We start from the raw sequence: 20,785 nt of genomic DNA, 5'->3' as shown, positions 1-20,785 counted from the left end.
CAAGCTGAAGCTGTCAGAGACAGAGAGCAGGGAAAGGCTTTGAGGGCAGAATCGGGCCTACTCGCCTGAACTGTAAAAATGAAGTAACTTAGCCATATAAAGTCGGTGGCCTTTCATACTTAGGAATCGGATATCCAGCCCATTGATGGCGGATCTGACAGAGAACATGTTGACGGTAGACACACATGTTTGCGTCTTAGAAACTGGAACTGGAGGGAACATACATGTACTTGTAACATGCATATAGAACCGTTGGGGTCCAAGATAGGGGACATAACTGATCAGGAAAATCCACATTTCCACATTCCCTCCTTGTCCCCTTCTTGCCCTTCACGAGACATCAATCTTCATCATTCCATTGATTTGCTCATGGAGCATCATTTCTTCTTCTTTCTTCTTCCGGGATCTTGAGCGAAAACCTTGATGTGGAATACACGATGTGGCACACAGACCACAAATCGCTGGTCCACATTGCAGGCATAGACAACAACTGAAGAGCATAAGAAGGCCAATACCTAGGAAGGATAGAACTCTCCATCCCCAGGCTGATATCACACTCCAAAACCACCCGGACCACGTCCAAGTGCCTGGATTCTCGTGTATCTGGCTTACAATCTTATGAAGGCGTGTTATAGCTTTATATACAGATGGCGAATTTTCTGGTATGAATATACAGCAGCTGGATCCGATGACCCTACAAGCTCCGCCCCTATCGGCCAGGATGACGTCAAGGACAAGACGATTCTGGAGAACAACAATTCTCATCACTGATTGTTCCTCTGTCAGATTGCCTAGGGCGGCTATAGTCTCGTTTACTACAGCTTCAAGAGTCTTGGTGAGTCTGCGTATCAGCTTACTATTTGATATAGTACCTATATAGGGAAAGATACCTTTATTGAAATCTACATACTTGTCCCATGCTGTCTCAGTATAATCGACAACTGGGAGATCTCTTTTCTCTCTATTGTGTACTAAATGAACATTTCGATAATAATCAGGGGGAGCTAGGAAAACAGGTGGCAAAAGGAATGCTATGTAACAGGTACCATCCCAATCTAGAGGCAGACGCATATATGCCGTCTGACCACATATGAAGTAGGAATGGCGAGAAGTTCTAAATGAAGATTTGCCTTGATCACTATATTCTACTGTAGTAACGCATTGGCTATGGCCCATATGTATGGAACCAACTTTTCTTACACATAATTCACCCTTAACTGGAAATACTGACATAGTGGGCAAAATTAGTTCAACTTCGGATTTGACATTCAGAATCATAAGATTAGGTGTAAAATTACCTAATTTATACACTTCATTTTCTAAATCAGTTCCTGTTCTACTGGGGTGACCCTCCTTATTAGGGTGACAGACTTTGAATAAAACTAGATTCAGATTTCCCCATATCCAATGTTGTTGATAAACTGCTGTGTCTGGGTTTATGGAATTTAATAAACTAAACCATGCTCCACAGGAGCCATTGTGTGTGAATGGATGTGGAAAGAAAGGCAGAACTCCTTTGTTATTCTGATAGGGAGGGAGTCGGCCACACACCCAACAATTGGTCGCATTACTAGTCTGATGGGAATGATGTAACATACTAATGAATGTGTTATTGCGCAGCGCAAGTCTATAAGATAATTCATGTGGCGGTAGGTCACTAAAAGAATGTTCATCAGTTATATTGAAAACACGTTTAGAAACAGGATAATACATATGCAACAATATACTTGCAGTAACTATTAAAAAACTCAATAAAAACAAAATTAATAAAGTCACAATACAGTGGTTACGCAGTAATTTACAATAAGCATGTCGTTTCATTATGATTCTGGACTCTACATGATTCAGACCTAAAGGGTACATGTCGGGACAGATTCAACCGCTTCACCTTGGAGAGGACTTAAACAATCAAATCGTCCGACAGTTTAGATCTGGACCTGAGTTTCTGTTTATAGTACTGAGAGTCATTCAGTTCAACAAAAGGAAGTTTTGAATCAGTCTGTGAGGGAGTGCAGGGCACAGTGTCTATATCTGAAGGTAGTCCATGAAATTTTTTTACGTGACTGGAATGAATCCACCCCTTTCGTCCCTCGATCTTCACGGCTGTTCTTGTGGTCAACAGGACCAACTTGGGTGCTTTCCACCTGGGCTCCAATTGACTTTTCCTGTCAAAATTTCTCACAAAGACAAGATTACCCGGAACAACGTCATGGGGTTTCGCCTCAGTGTTGTCGGGAAAGGCTGCAGCTACCTGTGAACGAGAAGATTGTAGTGCAGACATCAAGGAAGCCAGGTAATCTGTCAGCATATTACAGTCAACATCAGTTATTTTACGTGGTATAGGCGTCCCCCACATATTCGGTGGTCTACCAAAGATCACCTCATACGGGGATAGCCCTGTTCTAGAGTGTGCTACCATTCTCATGTAAAAGAGTGCAACTGGTAATGCTACTATCCAGTCGACACCTTTCTCTCTACATATTTTGGACAGTCTGATTTTCAGTGTCTGGTTATGTCTTTCTACGAGACCTGCTGCCTCGGGGTGTCGGACACAGTGGAATTTCCACTGATATCCCAACAAGAGTGAGACATGTTTCATTAATTCGGATGAGAAAGGCTGACCGTTATCTGAATATACAACACGTGGTAAACCGTACCGTGGGAAGAATTCTCGAACTAGCTGCTTGGCAGTAGTCGGGGCAGTGTAATCTGATACGGGATACGCCTCTGTCCAACGGGAGAGAGCGCAGACAACTACGAGGACATATTTGAATCCTCGACAACGTTCCATCTGAATATAATCCATCTGGAGGACTTCAAAAGGATGGTCAGGAGGCTGAAATCCACCCTGCTCTACGGGAACACTCTTTCCTGGATTAAACTGACAACATATCATACAGGTACGAACTTTTTGTTTAGCTGCTGCTCGTAAATGTTTGTTGAACCAAATGTGCTGAATGCTGTCTAGCATAGCCTTCTCTCCTAAATGTGCTGGACTGTGAACTGTAGCTATAATGGCTTGAACCATGGAATCAGGGAGAAACCATACAGATTTCTCTTTCGTCATCCATCCTTGATCTGTCTGGATCCCTCCTAGTTCAGTCCACTTCTTTATTTCTTCTGCTGTGGCATGTGTCTGTATGTCAATTACGTCAAGTGCGGGATCCTTAATTGCCATACACTGTGTTGGGGTCTGAACTATTGGCTTTGTCATGTCTAATGTGTGATTCTGAGCAGTCTGTTTAGCTGTTCTGTCAGCTAAATCATTGCCTTGAGAAATGGTATCAATAACCTTCGTGTGTGCTTTACATTTCATAATCGATATAGCAGTGGGTAAATGTATTGCGTCTAACAAGGCATGAATGAGGGGTCCGTGCTGAATGTGGGCACCATGGGAAGTTAAATAACCTCTCTCTCGCCACAGCACGCCGAAGTCGTGTACAACTCCGAATGCATAACGTGAGTCAGTGTATACATTAACTTTCTTATTTGTGGCTTGAATACAGGCTTGCGTTAGAGCAATAAGTTCTGCTGCTTGGGCTGACAGAGTATCTATACAATGTGTCTCAATAACTTCAGTGTCTGTTGTGACTGCATACGCGGCCACTAAATCTCCTTTACTTGTTCTCATGCATGATCCGTCCACATACAACGTCAGGTCTGGATCTAACAATGGAACGTCTGTCAAGTCTTGTCTAGGTTTCGTCTTTATTTCAATGATTTCAACACAATCATGAGCTAGTGGGTCTGTTCCAATTACAGGTAATAGTGTAGCAGGATTCAATGTATTACACCGTCGGATCTCTATGTGTGGTTGAAACAATGTCAGTTCATAACCGGTAAGTCTTGCTATGGTCAAGTGTTGTGTTTGTGTTCGGTTCACAAGAACCTCTACTGCATGTGGTACTTGTACTGTCAATGGGTGTCCTAATACTATGGCATCGCTTTGTCTGATTGCTAAAGCTGTCGCTGCCACTGATTTCAGGCATGCAGGCAAAGCCTGAGCTACGGGATCTAATGTACTGGAAAAATAAGCACATGGCTTGCGTGATCCTGCTTGATCCTGAGTGAGTACTGACAAGGCAGTACCTTCGCGTTCTGTAACAAAGAGTGTAAAAGGTTTGCTATAACATGGTGTTGCTAAAACAGGTGCTTGACATAAAGCTTCCTTTAGGCTTTCAAAAGCTTGTGTATGTTCCTGAGTCCAAGGGAGAACAGTCGATGTGGCTGCCTCCTGTGTGGTTAACTGAATGAGTGGTTTTGCTAGAAATGCGTACTGAGGGATCCACTGCCTACAATATGAAGTGAGGCCTATGAAAGCCCGCACCTCCTTTTGTGTCTGGGGTATTGACATGTTAGCAATTAACTGGATGCGATCGGGTGTAAGCTGCCTTCCCTCCTTGGACAGCGAGTGACCAAGATAAATAACTCGCTGAACACAGAATTGCAGCTTAGAAGGGGACACCTTGTGCCCCTTGTTGGCTAGAAAATGTAAAACTGTCAGAGAAGCTTTTTCACATTCTGGCTCGCTTCTCGCGGTGATCAGCAGATCATCGACATATTGAAGCAGTGCTGTATTGACTGGCATGTGGATACTGTCAAGTTCTCGTTTCAGTGCTTGGCTGTAGATGCTGGGGCTTTCTGTAAATCCTTGGGGAGCGCGTGAGAATTTAAAGCTGCGCCCATTTAAACTGAATCCGAACAAGTATTGGCTTTCCGGATCTATTGGGACGCTGAAAAAGGCATTCTTGAGATCAATTACAGTAAAGAATGTTGCTTCGGAATCAAGTGCTGTCAACAATGATGATATATCAGGGACCACAGGGAATTGTGGTACAATACACTTGTTTAGTTCACGCAAATCAATAACCAATCGGTACACTGGTGGAGCAGTAGGATCAGTTCGTTTAAGAATCGGAATTATCGGTGAATTACATATATTGGAGTCTGTTTCTACAACTACTCCCTGGGCAATTAGCTCATCAATGATTTTCGACAAAGCCACTACAGCATCATGCGGTAACTTGTATTGTCGCATTCGTGGTAGTACCACTCCTGCTTTCAATGTAACTCGATAGGGTGTAATGTTCATGCAGCCAACATCCGTAGGGCCTTGTGCCCATAGATGTACTGGTAAAATCTGTAGTCGGGGATCCATGTCTCTAGACACATAGTGACCTTTAAAATCACGCAAAAACAACCTTACTCCTTCCGGAGAACAACATATTATGGCTCCTAGTGCTTTCAGAGTTTTAATTCCTAACAGATTTTCTGGGCATGATTTAGTAAGCAATAAATCTGTAGTTCGTGTCAAAGGTCCTATCGTAAGTGGTAGAGGCTGTGATACTTCATTAACAATAGGTTTTCCTGAAAAACCAAGGGAAACATTTTGAGAGCCTGAGAGGGGTGCCCCTGGAACTTCACTACGTTTTATGGTTGTTCGACTTGCCCCTGTATCGAGTAAGAATTTTCTATCTTGACCTAATAATTCACTATGTACATAAGGTCCTTCTTGATCTACCGGAATCTCGATAAGCGGTAAGTCAACTTCCCTCTCTAGGCTGGTTCATGCGTAACGCTGATACTCAGGGTATTCATACTGTGCAGTCTGATACATTTGTTGTGTTGTGGTTTGTGTGGCAGTAGCAGGCAACGGTGGTGCAGCTGGCACAAACTGTATGGGTTGCTGTGAGGCTGGCATAGACTGTTGCTGAACTGGCATGGACTGTCCATGCTGCATAGCTCCTTGTTCATTCTGATCTTGTCTAACTAATCGTGGTCTCTCTTTTGCAATACCTGTAGCTATATTTCGTTTCAGGACTTGACAATCATGTACATAATGGCCTAGTTGTTTACAGTAATTGCAGGTTCCTTTTACAGGAACTGCAGAATCACCAGAATGTGTCACACCCTTTTTGTGACCATCTGCTGGTACTGTCTGAGAAACTAGCATTTTCATTTTTGTATCCTTCATGCGTCTATGCTCGTGTTCTTGTTCATCCCTAATTCTATTGTGATGATACTGTAACATTTGTAGCATTTGCGACGGAGTGTTACTTTGCCAGGTACTCTCGAATTTCAATATTCTATTCTTCACTGGAGGCAATGCATTTTCCACTAATTTTGTCACAAATAGATGTGGATATGAGTCACTACTTGCTTTTATACCACTATTTATACCAAAACATTTTTCAAATCGAGCATAATAATCACTTGTGTCTTCATCTTGCTTTTGTTTACAGGCTGTGATTGCACCCCAATCTTCCTTCTTTGTAGTTAATAAACGTGGCAGTACCTGTACTAGTAAACCTGGTAATAGTTTAACTTTATCCCCGAGCCCTGAACCTGCAGCTCGGCCCCTTTCTTCCTCTGCTAATGCTGTCCAGTCTATCTTTTGGTCTCCCACTTCCCACTCTTTTTCTTTCAGTTTTTCATAAATGCCAGCAGGCAAAAGCACCTTTAATATCGTCATAATATCAGGAAAGGTGTACTCTCCCATCAGTAACATGTCTTTAATTTCTCGGTGGAAACCCGCTGGGTCTTTGTCATGACTAGGTACTACTTTTTTCATTTCTAATAATTCCATTTTTGATATGGGTGTGTAAACAAATACACGGTGAAACTCATTGTCTTCGCCTTTTATTGGGTGCACTTCCCGTAAAGGATTTTGTCTATCCATGTAGTACGGTGCTCTTTCTCTGGGAGGCAGGGAGAGAGAATCTGGACTTACAAAAAGGACGTACTGCTTACGTGACACTAATATCTCTTTAATTAGCTTGTTACTAGAACCTCTCCATCTGTACGTGAGTAGTTCCGTTAATATATCAGGTAAAGGACCAGGGTCAGCATGTTGGCTCTTATATAATATGAGGAGTTGCTGAATCATATAGATTCCAGCTAAACGTTGTTCATCTGTACTGAGGTTGAGAAACGTGTGTGCTACGGTCTCATCACCGTATTTTTCAGGACTAACAATCCAATGAACGGCTGATCTGGCTAATTCTTGCTCATCCATGGAATCGAGGAGGTGGTAACCTCTTCGTTCTCGTAGTATTTTATCTGCGGCTTGAAACGAATGTTCAGGAGATTTCAGATTTATTACAGGCGTCGGATACGTTCTGCTATTATTTGGACATACAGAGTGTATTGGATCAGAAAAACATCTAGTATTTTCACAAGATCTTCCTCTGCCTACATAGGCTATGGTCTCTGACTGTCTTGCAGAATTCCCTGCTTCGGACACTTCATCTTGCTCAAACTCGTCTGTTCCCAGTCTCTCTTCATGAATACGCTCTATTTCTTTACGTATTTTTCGGCACATGGCTATTATACAATTTTGCTTATCGTGTCTCCCTTCTGATATATTCTGACTCCATCTTGTAAGAATAAGCATTGCATTCCGGTCTACCCCCGGACGATCTTGATTTCTGATCACACAGTTTATGAGGAAACGTAACAGTTCCCCCTGTATCTCTACTTTCTGGAATTCCATAGCTCTGTTAATACATCCTGGATCTCGTCCTGTTTGAACAAAATGGTATATGTTATCTAGATGCGTAGTCATTCCTGGTAACCTTGCTAAATACTCTGCGGCTCGTCTGATACGTAATGATGCCAGGACCATTTCGTCCTCTTTACCAACCACTGGGTCATATCTACAATTTACAAGGAGTTCCTTAAGCGTACGTTCATTTACGAACTTAGGTGTACGTGAATGTGTTGACTCTTGAAAAACAAGTTTATTTATTCTAGGTGGTGTAAAAGTACTGCTAGCACCTCCCGTGGCCCCATCTGGGGCGTCGGGTGTGAATGGATTCGTTGAACGTGATACAGCAACTATGGGTGTCGATACCCCTGTAGAGTCGACTGCGGAGACAGATGCGGAAACAGATGTGCTTGCCGGAGCTTGCATCGGGACTTGCTGTTGCACGGGGACAGATACCTGATCCTGACGTTGAATCCCTCCGCCAGACGGTCTATGTGGTGTGGCGTTAGCATACTCGGGGGCTGCATCGTCTAGATATGAGGAAAGAAAAACATCCTCTGCGGTTCTGGGATGCCCCTTTGGATGTACCTTAATTGGAAATAATGGGGGTGGCAAGTCTTTTGGCACCTCCGTAACAGCCTTAGGTAGTCCTTCGGCTAGAAGGGGATACATACCATTCATAAGAGCATTTCTTTGTCTATTTACTTGTTCTGATTTCACTCGGATACCTTCCTCAATTAATAGATTTTCTTGAACTTTATTTGAACTCTCTTTACTCCTCTCTTCTTGTCTACGTGCTTTTTCTGTTCGTCTATGAGATTCTTTACGCCATAACTCAACAGCGTCTTTCTGTGACTGTCTGACCTTTCTTTTCCATAACTCTTCCTCCACTTTCATGATGCACTCTGCATCCCAGGTTCCCGCTATGGGCCACCTTTGACTTTCTGGTAATCCTTTGGTATAATCTACCCATAGATCAAGAAACAATATGGCATCTAAGCCATGTTTATGGTACATGAAATGTCCTGGAGTGTCTCTAGGAGGAATAGGAACTGCTTCTTCAAGCACCCCTTTTCTGGTAGTAATCTGTCTTAACTTCGAGAAGAGCGGCATATTGACAACTGACCTGATACTTACTCTTGAACTTACTTAATACGAGAAACACAATAATGAACAGTGAACAATGAACAATCATTCATACCACAATATGCAAGACATTTTCTGAATACTTTAAACATTAAACATTAAACATTATAACAATGGTCGACAATGATGACAGTCTGCTTAACTAATCACCACGCTGAATTCTTGACGATAACTGAATACTTCGGAATACTTGATATACTGCTAAACAGTACATATACACTGCTAAACAGTGCAGACCGGATTTGTGTACCCAAATCCGTCTTGACCGGCACAACCTATGTGCGCGTCAACACGCCTCCTCGGCGATGGTACTCACCGAGTAGCTCCTTGAAACGGAAGGCCTCAGAGAATGGACAGGACTCGATAACTGCGGACATCGGACCCTCTGGACGTCGGAATTTCGGAAAACCTGGTGGGCCTCTGTATACCTCGGATCTTGCTCTCTCAGCTAGGCTCTGGTCGGGATACTTCGCACTTCTCACCGCCTCGTCTGGGTTGATCGCAGCCTCAGTCGCCCCCGCTTGACCGGAGGGAGCTTACAGGAAATCCTGCTGGTACGCGTTTATGGTCCGTCCAGCTGTGGCAGGAGACCGGGCCTGCAACGCACCGCCGGCGCGTGAGATGAGAAAGTGTCCCTATTCGGGCGCCATTATGTGGTAAATAAAATAAATATTACCGGACTGAATTTCATGCGGAATCTTAAATTAAAGTAAATAGCTCAAAATAACAAGAGGCAGAATCCGTGGTATAAGAGGTTTCTAATGGGCTTTATTCCATTCAAAATGGCCGACTCGAGTCGCGGCCCTCAGGTTCCGTCACCACGAAGGTTCAGGAAGTGAAGTACAACAATTTATTAACAGACATGTATTTTTATAATAAGTACATTACAATGAAACGAATGTAGAAGGCGTAACATTTGATAAGAAAAATGACGTAACAGTGACATAATCGAAACTAGGCGTAATAAGGAATAAAAGAAACATGATTGGTTAGAATTATCAGGCATAGGTGGATCTATAAGATAATACTTGGCATAGATGCGCGCGCGGCAGCATGACGTGTAATTGACGTGCAACTAGGGGGTGAAGGGGACTTGACATTTAGCTCTACATGTGGAGACGAGAAGTCTGGGGTCAAGTCATCCTAATCCCAAATCATATCTAACATCCTATGTTTAAAGAACTATGTTATCCACAAGGAAGGACTCTCGGACAGAATCTATTCTATACTGACTGTGTGCGTGTACAAGCGTCTAAGTGTCTATATGAGATGCGAGGGGCAGAAAACTTTCCATGGCAACAGGGCTATGAATCACTTGCAGGAGGACGGAAAGGCTGAGTCCTTTGCTTGTGAGCTAAAGGAAATGTTTACCTAAATCACTGGACAGGAATGCATCGGCTGGAGAGCAAAATAGATAATTCGAAGGTGAAATACAACTTCTTGGCAGACAGGCGAAAACTGGCCGAGGCAGGCACCGTTAGCTGCACAGGGAGTAGGACAAAGTTCATGGATACAGATGCGAGCTCAAGCTGAAGCTGTCAGAGACAGAGAGCAGGGAAAGGCTTTGAGGGCAGAATCGGGCCTACTCGCCTGAACTGTAAAAATGAAGTAACTTAGCCATATAAAGTCGGTGGCCTTTCATACTTAGGAATCGGATATCCAGCCCATTGATGGCGGATCTGACAGAGAACATGTTGACGGTAGACACACATATGTTTGCGTCTTAGAAACTGGAACTGGAGGGAACATACATGTACTTGTAACATGCATATAGAACCGTTGGGGTCCAAGATAGGGGACATAACTGATCAGGAAAATCCACATTTCCACACTGCGATTGGTCCAACTTAAGATCCTCCACAGAATTTATATCACGGGGACTCGGTTGGTTAGCATGGGCAGAGCAGATGAGGGAATGTGTAGAAGGCAATGTGGCCTAGCAGGTACATTTATTCTTTTCTTGTGGGAATGTGTGTACATCCAGAGATACTGGAAGGGAATTCATGAGTGTCTTGGGGAGCTCCTTATGCTAGACGTAGGACTTGAAGCCAAAAGATGTCTTTTGAATTTCTGGGGACCCACCCACCTGAATAGTAAAGACAAAATATGGGTCGCACTGGGCTTGATGGTAGCCAAACTAAATATAGCTCAACTTTGGGGTGCGGGGGTATCACCCAAAGTGGAGGCTTGGATGGCCGACATGGATTGGTGTATGACTAAATTAAAAACAGTATACGTTGCATGAAGATGCCCCAAAAAATTGTCTTGTATATGGAGCAAATGGAATGCATATCGTGGTAATATTTGTGTCCCACCAATTGTCACTTCTCTTATGGAAAAAAAAAGAAGTAGGACATGTATATTGAAACAGCATGCATCCTGCCCTATGGCCATTTAAGACCTACTTTACGTGTGACCTATAAGTATTCAAAATAAATGGTTTCGGCATATTCACATTTATTTAACAGGCCCTGGTTCATGTAGCACCACATCCTATAGACGTATAAATAAATGAAATGTCCCACTTAGGAATATGTCTGTTTTATTTTACTATGTTTGGAGGGAGAGCAAAATCACTTTACTACTGATTAGCAGGAGTAAAGTGTGCGTAGTCTATGGCCAACAAAAATTGGCTCAGTAAAAGAACATTCAACAGATGATTGCTCCAATTATGCTCTCTCAGGAATTGGGAGAAATGGCCAACGAGGTAAATGCACAGACTTCGCAGCAACGAAGTCTAGACAAGAACACCTCCTTCCGCCCCGCCCCTTTTTTATGTGTGTATATGATTTAGTAACATCAAAGTTTCCTCTAATGCCAGACCTAATCGGCCAAATTACTGATAAAGGATAACGCTTCAAGTGAGCAGAGGTGGCTTTGTCTGCATAACTCAAATGAAGAATTGTTTCTGCAAGCAAAGAAGGACACTTTGCCGGTGGTTTGGTTGTTGAATGACTTGAGACCTAATTGATGAGGCGCCCTCACAGGTTGCTAAAGAAAGACACGAAGCATGCTGGTTGAGTGAGTACTGGGAACCAATAACTAGAACTGGCTGGGATTTGATAAGACCTGGTCTTCAATTGGCTCAATTAATGATCCTACACACTGTTTGTTTTGAAGCAATCCAGCTCTATACATTTGGAAGAATTACAAGTGTTTGTTGCCTTGATAGAAGATTATGGATTGGTTTAAGGTTAGCCGACAGGTCGAGGGTTGCCACTGGAAATATTCTGTGGATGAAATAAAGACAAATGACAGAAGCCGGAGGATGTCTCGAGCATGTTGGTTTTATCATTAAGCATGTACCAGCATGTGTATCTGTAAAGTGAAGGATCTGATTGCATATATCTCATTGAACTTAGTCATACATGACTGCAGTGACTGCATGGTGTAATTGCTCCACGCTTTTATGAATGCGTTAGTTGCATATTTTACTCGATATTATGAAAAACAAAATAACTAAAACAAAATAAGTCTTGTTCACTCTGCCTTGCTATAATCCTGACCTCCTTGTACAGGAGACACCCAATCCACAGTGTATTCTGCCAGTTACCAGAAATCCTGTTTGCCATGTGCCCACAGGTCACTGACCAGAACTCCTGTATTATGAGGGATGCTTTGAGCAAGTGTTGTGCCCTGTCACCGCGAAAGGACACAGTACATCATTGTTCAGAGCATCCCTCAGAATACTAACAAGAGACCACATTCTGTCCTTTCTTGCATTTCAAAGGGTCATAACTTAAACACTTACCTACACCTACTTTGCTTTCTCTGTTGGGGTTAGAAAACCATGGCATTCAGACTAGTTTTTTTTCCATGCCGCTAGGGCTATTGATCATAACCATGCTGCATGAGACCTCTCCTTGTGGGCTGCCTTGCAAGCCATTTCTTTGCACCAGAAGTGCACACCAGTTTCGTTTCCACATCACCCGACTTTCCTCATTTAGTCAGTTTTTCCTTTTGTACTTTCTTTGAAGTTTTGCTTTCTTCTCTCTGAATTAAAACCCTTCCAACAGAAAGTTAGCAGAAAACTACCTCGGATTTCATAATGCTCTCAAAAACCACCTACACTGCATCCTTAATGGAAGCGCCCATTTATTTGCTTATAAACCTCTTCAGATCTCACTCAAAAGCCCCTATGGCTGTTGGGAATTGTCACGATTGACCATCCACGATGATCCTATCTAGAAACAAGAAATAACCTTTTTCTTGTAACTGCAGAAAAACCCCTAAAGACATTTCTAAATTTCATGATCTACCCAAGCTGAGCCTAATTGCAGTAACTACTATTTTCAAAATGATGCTCAACCAGTCCATTGCCTGTATCCCAACTACAAAAACAGTTGATGGACAGAATGCAGAACAATGTCGTACATTCACCCCAGTACAGAGATCTGGGCCTAAATCCATCGTTTTTTTGCTCACCATACTAATCCAGTTTGGACCCAGCCATATGCAAATCAGTCTTGACCCTGTGCCTCATTGGAACAGTCCAGCCGGAACTGCCAAGCCAGGTCCTCCCTGGACTGGAAACAAGCATCCTAGGACTGGTTTCGGGGTTTCACTCCTCTTCAGCCAGGATAGCTTGATTCCAGTGGCATGGAGAGCACGGGACCCACGTCTGGTCATACCCGTCCCACTCGGGGTGACAAATGCAAAAACAACAGTTGGACAGAATGGAGAACAATGTCGTACATTCACCCCAGTACAGGGATCTGGGCCTAAATCCATCGTTTTTTTGCTCACCGTGCCATTCCAGTTTGAACTCAGCCATATTCAAATCAGTCTTGACCCTGTGCCTCCTGGGAACAGTCCAGCCCGAACTGCCAAGCCAGGTCCTCCCTATCCTGGCTGAAGAGGGGTGAAACCCCGAAACGGTCCTAGGATGCTTGATTCCGGTCCAGGGAAGACATGGCTTGGCAGTTCGGGCTGGACTGTTCCCATGAGGCACAGGGTCAAGACTGATTTGCATATGGCCATGTCTGAACTGGGGTGGCATGGTGAGCAAAATAACGATGGATTAAACCCAGATCTGTGACTGAGGGTGAATGTTTTGCCAATGTGCAACATTCCGTCTATCATCTTGTGTGTTTTGCTGTATCCCACCTACATACATGCATTCTAAGCAGCACAACCCCTTTCACACTGCACACGTGTGACATGTCTTGCAACCCTGGTTCTTCGACCCAATCTGGATGAGAGGTGATGCGTACCTGTTACTTCGGGTTCATGCTCACAGCAGATTCTAGAACAGTGCATGAGCATCACAGCACTGCAGCGTCAGACAAGCTGCAGCCTGCACTCCTGCGCTAACCCAGACTGTAGCATCACGAACAGTCCATGCTTTAGTCCGTGACAGATTTTTTAATATATCCCCAAAATAAAATAGATCTGGAAAAAGTCACCTCATTTGAAACCTCACTCGATACTACTCCAGTATGTTTATCAGCTAAAAATGTTCCCTCTTCCCGCATCTCGTATTTGTCCTCATTGCGTCTGCACCCTAACATTTACACCGTGTAGTCTGTCAATGTAATTAAAATCAAGTAACAGATCGGATATTTAGCTCCCTGAGGAGCAGCATAGGAAAAAGGAAAATAGTGGAGTTTTCAGGGTGTCAGTGCATCTTACTGGCATTGCTTGGTTTGTTTCTGTTCTCTGTTGTAATTGAAATAGAGATGCAGTTGGTGGGACTTTAAGTAGTGTAGTAGTAGTGCCAGCCTCTAGTCTCGACATTAAATCGTCCATCTCCACAGGGAATATCAATTGTGCATCCTAGTTCACAAAAACGGATTGAGACTGCTACCTGAGAGAAACCAATTTTTTGCTGTTTTTTTTATTTATTGTAGAATAGTGCTGCTTATTTTTTTTATTTTCCCTTTTGAGTGATTCTTTTTGAATGAGAATAAATCATTGTAGATGAATGTTTTGAAAGGCTGGGGATGATTACATGCAGAAACTTATAAAAAGTATTAACCCCTTTTTCTGCATTACTGTAGATGCCTTGAACCAGTAACGCAGCTGTACGTCAGCGTGGACGCCAGCACCAAAGACAGCCTGAAGAAAATTGACCGTCCTCTGTTCAAGGATTTCTGGCAACGCTTTCTGGACAGCCTGAAGGCCTTGGCAGACAAGGTACGGCAGTACAGCCATTTATAATTTCACTGGCACTTCATCATCTTTGATTTTTACAAACACTCGTGTCCACTTGAAGCTTATACATTTGTTGTTGAATAATTAAAATCTGTTCTAAAAGCATACATTTTGTGAAACTAATTTACTGTTCAACTTATCACAAGTTAGGAAACCTTCAGAATCTGAGTCGCAACAAATATTATTACTCGTACCCTGAAGCTTCTCAAGATGTGGATCCCACAGGATTTTGCCACAAACTTGTGTCCACTGTAGTTATAACTGGGTCTCTCTTCCAAAACACCCTTAGAATTTTGGTTGCTGAAGCTGAGAATTCTCTTTTTTCTTTTATAAGTGAATAGGTGAGTAGGTGAATACATGGCTGTGAGAATGGGTGAGTGTGCATGTGTGAAAGCATGGATGGTAGGATGACTGAGTTTCCATGCATGTCACTGCTCATATGCCACTGTGTGCCTGCCGCAGCATGCCCTGCTCTTTAAGTCACTCAATAGAGAAGTAAATTGTATATGCAACATTATCTCTATCTATCAATAAGGGATAACGGATATCATATATGAGAGGTTGCTGAGGGTAGCCTATTAGGAAAGGCGTGTAGAATAGATGGCAACAGCTTTCATATTGAAGCTGAAGGACTTCTTAGCTAGGCTTCATAGTGGAAAATGTTCCATTTGGGCTTTTCCTGGGCATGTAATTAAGGAGATTTGACTTGTGCATGCAGATCACTGAAAGATAATTTCTGCTGGTGTTTAGATATAGCCCATTCAGCTTGGTGACTGCTGGAGAGTCCGACTGTTCATAATTCGAAGGTCCAATATTAAACAGAACTAAGCGGTAGCAGACTAGAGTGCATGAGCTACATGATACACAACTGAATAACTTTCTTTCTTGAAATACAGGCAGTCAAAATCTTAAGAAAACATTTAAAAAAATCAACATTGCCCTTGGCTGATATGTCAAGTAGGCTGTCGAGGGATATTCTGTTACTGCAATTTATATAGCGCAACAGCTGCCCTAGCAAAGGGGCGTCCCGGCACTGACGGGAGAACAGCGAACACAGAGGTAGAGGCAGGCTACACGGTGAGAACAGGTACGTTTTAATGGCTTTCCTGAAAGCCAAGTAGTTAGTATGGCTCTGGATGTGGATGGGCATCGAATTCCAGAGGTGGGCTGCCCTGCTGCGGAAGGAGCGGCCTCCTGCCCGCACTCTCTGAAACCTAGGAACCCTCACCCGGTGCTGGCGTAGTGAGCGGAGCTGGCGAGTGGGGATGTAGGGGGGTAACTAAGTTGGTCAGGATACTGGGGGTGTTGAGTTTTAGAGCTTTAAAAGTGATGCAAAGGGCCTTAAATTCAATTCTCCTAGCCACCGGTAACCAGTGTAGCTGGTGGATAGTGGCTGACACTGGGCAGTACTTCCGCAGGCCAATCAGACGTCTGGATGCTGCGTTCTGGGCCTGTTGGAGCTGCACAATCTCGGCCTTATTTGCCCCTGTATACAGAGAGCAGGCATCATCCAATGTGGACATTATAGATGCCTGCATGATGGTCTGGCGCGTGGGTGGGTCAAAAAAGCCCAATAGGGGTCTGAGCCCTCGTAGAAGCCCAAAACAAGTCCCTGCTACCTTTTTGGTTTGGACTTTGTAGCTGAGGGATGAGTCCAGCCATACCCCCAAATTTTTGAGGGCCTGCTTGGGAGGGGGGTGGCGCTACCTAGGCTTTCTGGATGCTTTTTTGTTTGTGTTCCAGCAGCAGAAAAAGGGAGGGGCACCACACGGGCAGGTAGGCAAGGTGCACTACAGCCTGTAGGAGCTTGGCTGCTGGCCTGGTCAGTTTGACCATCTAACTGTCTGTTCCTGTTAGAACAGTAGAGCCTAGAGTCAGTTGACTACCCAGGTTCGGCATAAAGTTCTTTATGTACAAAGAGGAGAGATAACCTTCCTATAGCTCGACTGCTGGCGCTCTGTCCCGTCGGTGAGCCCCATGATTGGTCCTTGCAGTATAGAACTGGAAAAACGATCTCCAGGATACTGGAATTGTAAGTAAGATTCTCTTGTGCAGCATCTCTGCCATTCCCTGGCAGTACTGTAGCTCAGCACAGGCCTGTAGGGGTTGCTGATGCAGCCGGCCAATGACTGGGGAAGGAGACCACAAGGATGCCACATGGAGCACAATGGGAAAATAGCTGTGTTCTCAAAGGACTGATTCATGCAGGTGTTTTACTGATAAAGCGGCTATGTGGGCCTTATAGCAGTGTAGACGAGACCTCAAAATGTCCTGTAGTTATCATTACAATCGACCTATGACTGATGAATATTTGCTACTCCTACCAGTCATTGATTTTAGATGAGTGTTTTTAGCTCATTTAGCTCAATCAAATGCAACCAATACTGAGGCATCCATAATGCACTGATTTGTTAGATGAAAGCCCAGAACAGAAAAAGTGATATCTTTGTGACAACCTGGATGAGACTTTTGGGTGTTTGTGCCCCACCACTAAAACCTTCCCTCTATGGAATATCTGAAATCATAATTGGCTTGTACCTCAGCCTCATCGCCTCAAAGTCTAACGTCGTCGTCCGGCTCCTGCTAAAGCATTCAGTTTTGGCACCATATGTTTTGAGTGGGGCAAAGCACGATTTCGTAGCAGTAAAAATTGATTTTCTGCTGGGGTAGATTTGCCCCCGTCCAAGGTTTCACCTTCGAACTAAATCAATATTATGATTCTTTAAATTCTTCAGTAGGGTAATGCTGGAAGGTGCTGCCAGGTAGGACTTCATAATGCCAGATACCTTCACCACAGGATCCAATTGAATCGTTTGTCTTTGTGGCAAAAAAAAAATCTGAATGTTGAAGATGAGCAATCGCATCCCTCTCCCTCCACACTCCCCTGGCTGACAGCCACACTGCATCTTGTCTCGGTCGTCTGAATGTGTAACAATGACTACCTATTTGTTTCTACACTTTTCTGCTGGAAAAGTTCCTCTGGGTCACTTCTACATTTGGCAGGTCCTTAGCAAAGGTGTACATTTTCACATAAGTTACCCATCAATGGTTTTAGTTCCTTACTTGCCCATTTGGGACCTCCACTTCAAAAGGAGAAAAGGAGGAGCGGTGAAAGCTGTCCTTTGTGTTGTCAACTGTTCTGCCAAATGGCTAATCCCTTCTAAGTGGCCACCGCTACCACTGCTCCTACTTTTCTGGTGTCAGAGGCTAAACCATTGGCTTCAATGAGGACGGTCTTTAACAGCCAACCAGGGATGGCGGTATTTAGTCTCTGGAGCATCTCTGTGAGGCTAACCAGTGCTAAGCAAGTTTATTCTCAAGCATCACAAAGTGTACTTTTGTAACATTACTTTTCAGCTAACTGTGAAAAAACTATTCCCACTTGTGAATTGCATTTTTAATAACTATAACGTTTGATGTACCGTTCCAGTATTTTTCCACGCCATGAAATGTTAAAGATGTTTTAAATCAGAAAGAGGCTTGTTAGTGGAAAATATAGCTTTAGCTACGTGTTGACTGTCAGATGGACATTTTTAGTGTAGTCTCCCCCTATCCCCCCACAACGTTTGTTTGGGAACAGGTAGGAATATCAAGTTTAGATTTGAATGAATTTCAATTTAAAATCCTGTTTAATGGTAAAGCCTAGTATAGGTGACCGCCTCCCATCCCCCACTTTAAAGGCCAACACCAGGTATAAATATTGGATCCTCAGAACACCTCTTCAATACACTCTTGGACCTGTGGAAGACATCAGGACTGCCCGGACCACCAGAGGACTGCCCTGCTGCTACCAGAGGCCTGCCCTGCTGGTTGAAGGAGAACTGGATCATTTTCTTTAACCCACGACCACGGGTAGTAGCTCAAAAGGCTAGCCTCCTATGTGAGCTACAGGATCATCATAAGCTCCAGAGGCCTTGAACCCTTCACCTGGCCTCTGTTGGAGTAAGTCCTAATCATCAAGTGATGCCCCCCCCATGTCCTGGACCTTTGGAAGTGGTGTTAGAGATTCTGCTGCTGACTAACACTAAAACTTGGGAATTGGAAATATTTTCACCAAAAAGTGCCTGGAGAACCGATGGAAGACTAGGACCACAATGCCAGCTGATCCACCCAAGGTGTATCACTAGTCGGCCAGACTTGTTCACTGCGCAGCAAATATTGTTTAGCGGGACCTCTCAGCGGTTATCTGACCCCGTGGTCATTTTATTTATTGAAAATGTTCTCTATTTTTCTAAATTTGTTTGGGATTTTTCTTGTGTTGTGTTTTCACTTTATTACTGTTTGTGTGCGGCAAAAATACTTTACACGTTGCCTCGAAGTTACACCTGACTGCTTTGTGCCAAGCTGCTTGAGGGATAAGCACAGGTTAATTTTGTGACTTTTGTGGTTCACTCTGACAAGTATTGTGGTTGTTGCCTCTGTGGGGGTTACCACCCCCTCAACTAAAAACCCAATTTCTTACATTTTTGTCACTTCTCTGAGGACATACATTTCCTTAGGATCTAGAATGCCCCACTTTTATATTGTAAGCACCTAGCTCTCTGGTCTTACAAGGCACGCTTTAGGGGTGATTTTATGTATAGAAACCTACTCTTTATATTAGCTAAGGCACTTTTCCCTGCCATGTGATGCTGTAGTGCAGCCCAGCAAGCTTCCGTACGCCATATGTTTTTTTTGTTTTGGATTGTATGCATGCACAGCCTCATTTGACTTGTAACATTTAATTGCCATGGCACGAAATCATTTCTTCTCAGTCTACTCTGTACACGCACCGTGTAGTCATCAAACTAGAAAGAACAGCATAGATGGTAGAGGCACTACAAAAAATGATTTAAAATGTATTTTCACCTATGATCTTGCTGTGAACATAGGGAAAAGACCTGTTTAATAAACAAAAGAATTATACACTTGTTATTGTGCAGGCCATGGTAGGTAGCTCCGAGAGGTACTGTGTGACAGCTGACTATAATGTTCTGTATTCAAGATGGAGGAAAGAAAGGTGAAAGTGTGTGCGCCCATAGTATAGTACATTGTTAGTGAGAGTTGAAAAAATATGAATAAAAATAACTTGTACGTGAGACTAGAATTTCCTGCTAGATCAGTTCTCTCTCAAATTTAAAGGACATCACTTGGTTTGCCAGTCCTTGAAGTTCACAAAGGCATCCATGCCATCATGTTCCCAAAATGTCCCCGCTTTGCAATATGTGGAAGACAAAAATGCTATCCTCAGCCTACTGTAAATTTCAGGGATGTCCTCTATCTCTGCACATAAGAAAACAGTGTACTGTGAAAGCTACACAAATGTGACAAACCCAACCTATTTATTCTTATCTTCCAATTAAGGAATGAGTTCTTCAACCAGTCGGGTATGCAGTGATGGTTTTGTACCCATAAGCAGTAAGACTCGGGAGCACAGTGCAGCCTATTGCGAAACGAAAGTGCGCTACTCGCCGTGTGGCTTGTAGAGTTATTTAGCACTTACCAACTACATATACATGCACAGCTGACATATTGTGGGAAAGCTTTGGGTTTTAAAATCAAATTAAAATATGCAAAGCCTTTTGGTGCAGAAGCAATGGGAAGGTAACTAGGAGTTGTTGACTATATGAACAGAGAATACATTTGTGTAGTAACTCCTCGCACCCAGCTCCATAAAGGCAGAGGTTTTTCCTTCACATATTAAAATGCTTTCAGTCTTAAACTATTGTGATGTTGGTACCTGCTAGACCACAAAAAGCTGCCGTCGCAGCTTTAAGGTATTTTTAATTCACCAAGCGCTACTTATAGCAGAAAGGGACGTTTAACATCATTTCTTTATGCAACGTGGCAGGCAGTCAGAACGTCATGCAAGCTGTCTGTAGCGCTGTGAATTTTCATAATAGGATGTACATTTTGCTAAGCCCCAGCCAGCCACAACACAACAGACTCCATCCTCAAACATTGGTGACTTGTTTGATTCTGGCACGCTTCCCAGGTGTTGCACTTGAGAGTAGCTCTTCT

The 20,785-nt window shown here is 43.4% G+C and overlaps 1 protein-coding gene across 3 annotated transcripts in view; it reads left to right on the top strand.

Annotated features, from left to right (window-relative positions):
• The window catches only part of LOC146859157 (S-adenosyl-L-methionine-dependent tRNA 4-demethylwyosine synthase TYW1-like), a 590,982-nt gene that overhangs the window by 433,419 nt on the left and 136,778 nt on the right, over positions 1-20,785 (top strand). For all 3 annotated transcript variants that reach the window (XM_085649816.1, XM_085649818.1, XM_085649817.1), the window contains one exon: positions 14,632-14,767. In XM_085649816.1, the coding sequence (XP_085505942.1) occupies positions 14,632-14,767 (136 nt within the window). The remainder of the gene's footprint in view (positions 1-14,631; positions 14,768-20,785) is intronic.

This window comes from Triturus cristatus, chromosome 3_2 (genome assembly GCF_964204655.1).
Source record: "Triturus cristatus chromosome 3_2, aTriCri1.1, whole genome shotgun sequence".
Taxonomy (NCBI): Eukaryota; Metazoa; Chordata; class Amphibia; order Caudata; family Salamandridae; genus Triturus; species Triturus cristatus.
Note: the sequence above shows the minus strand (reverse complement) of the source record. Positions and strands in the feature narration are given on the sequence as shown.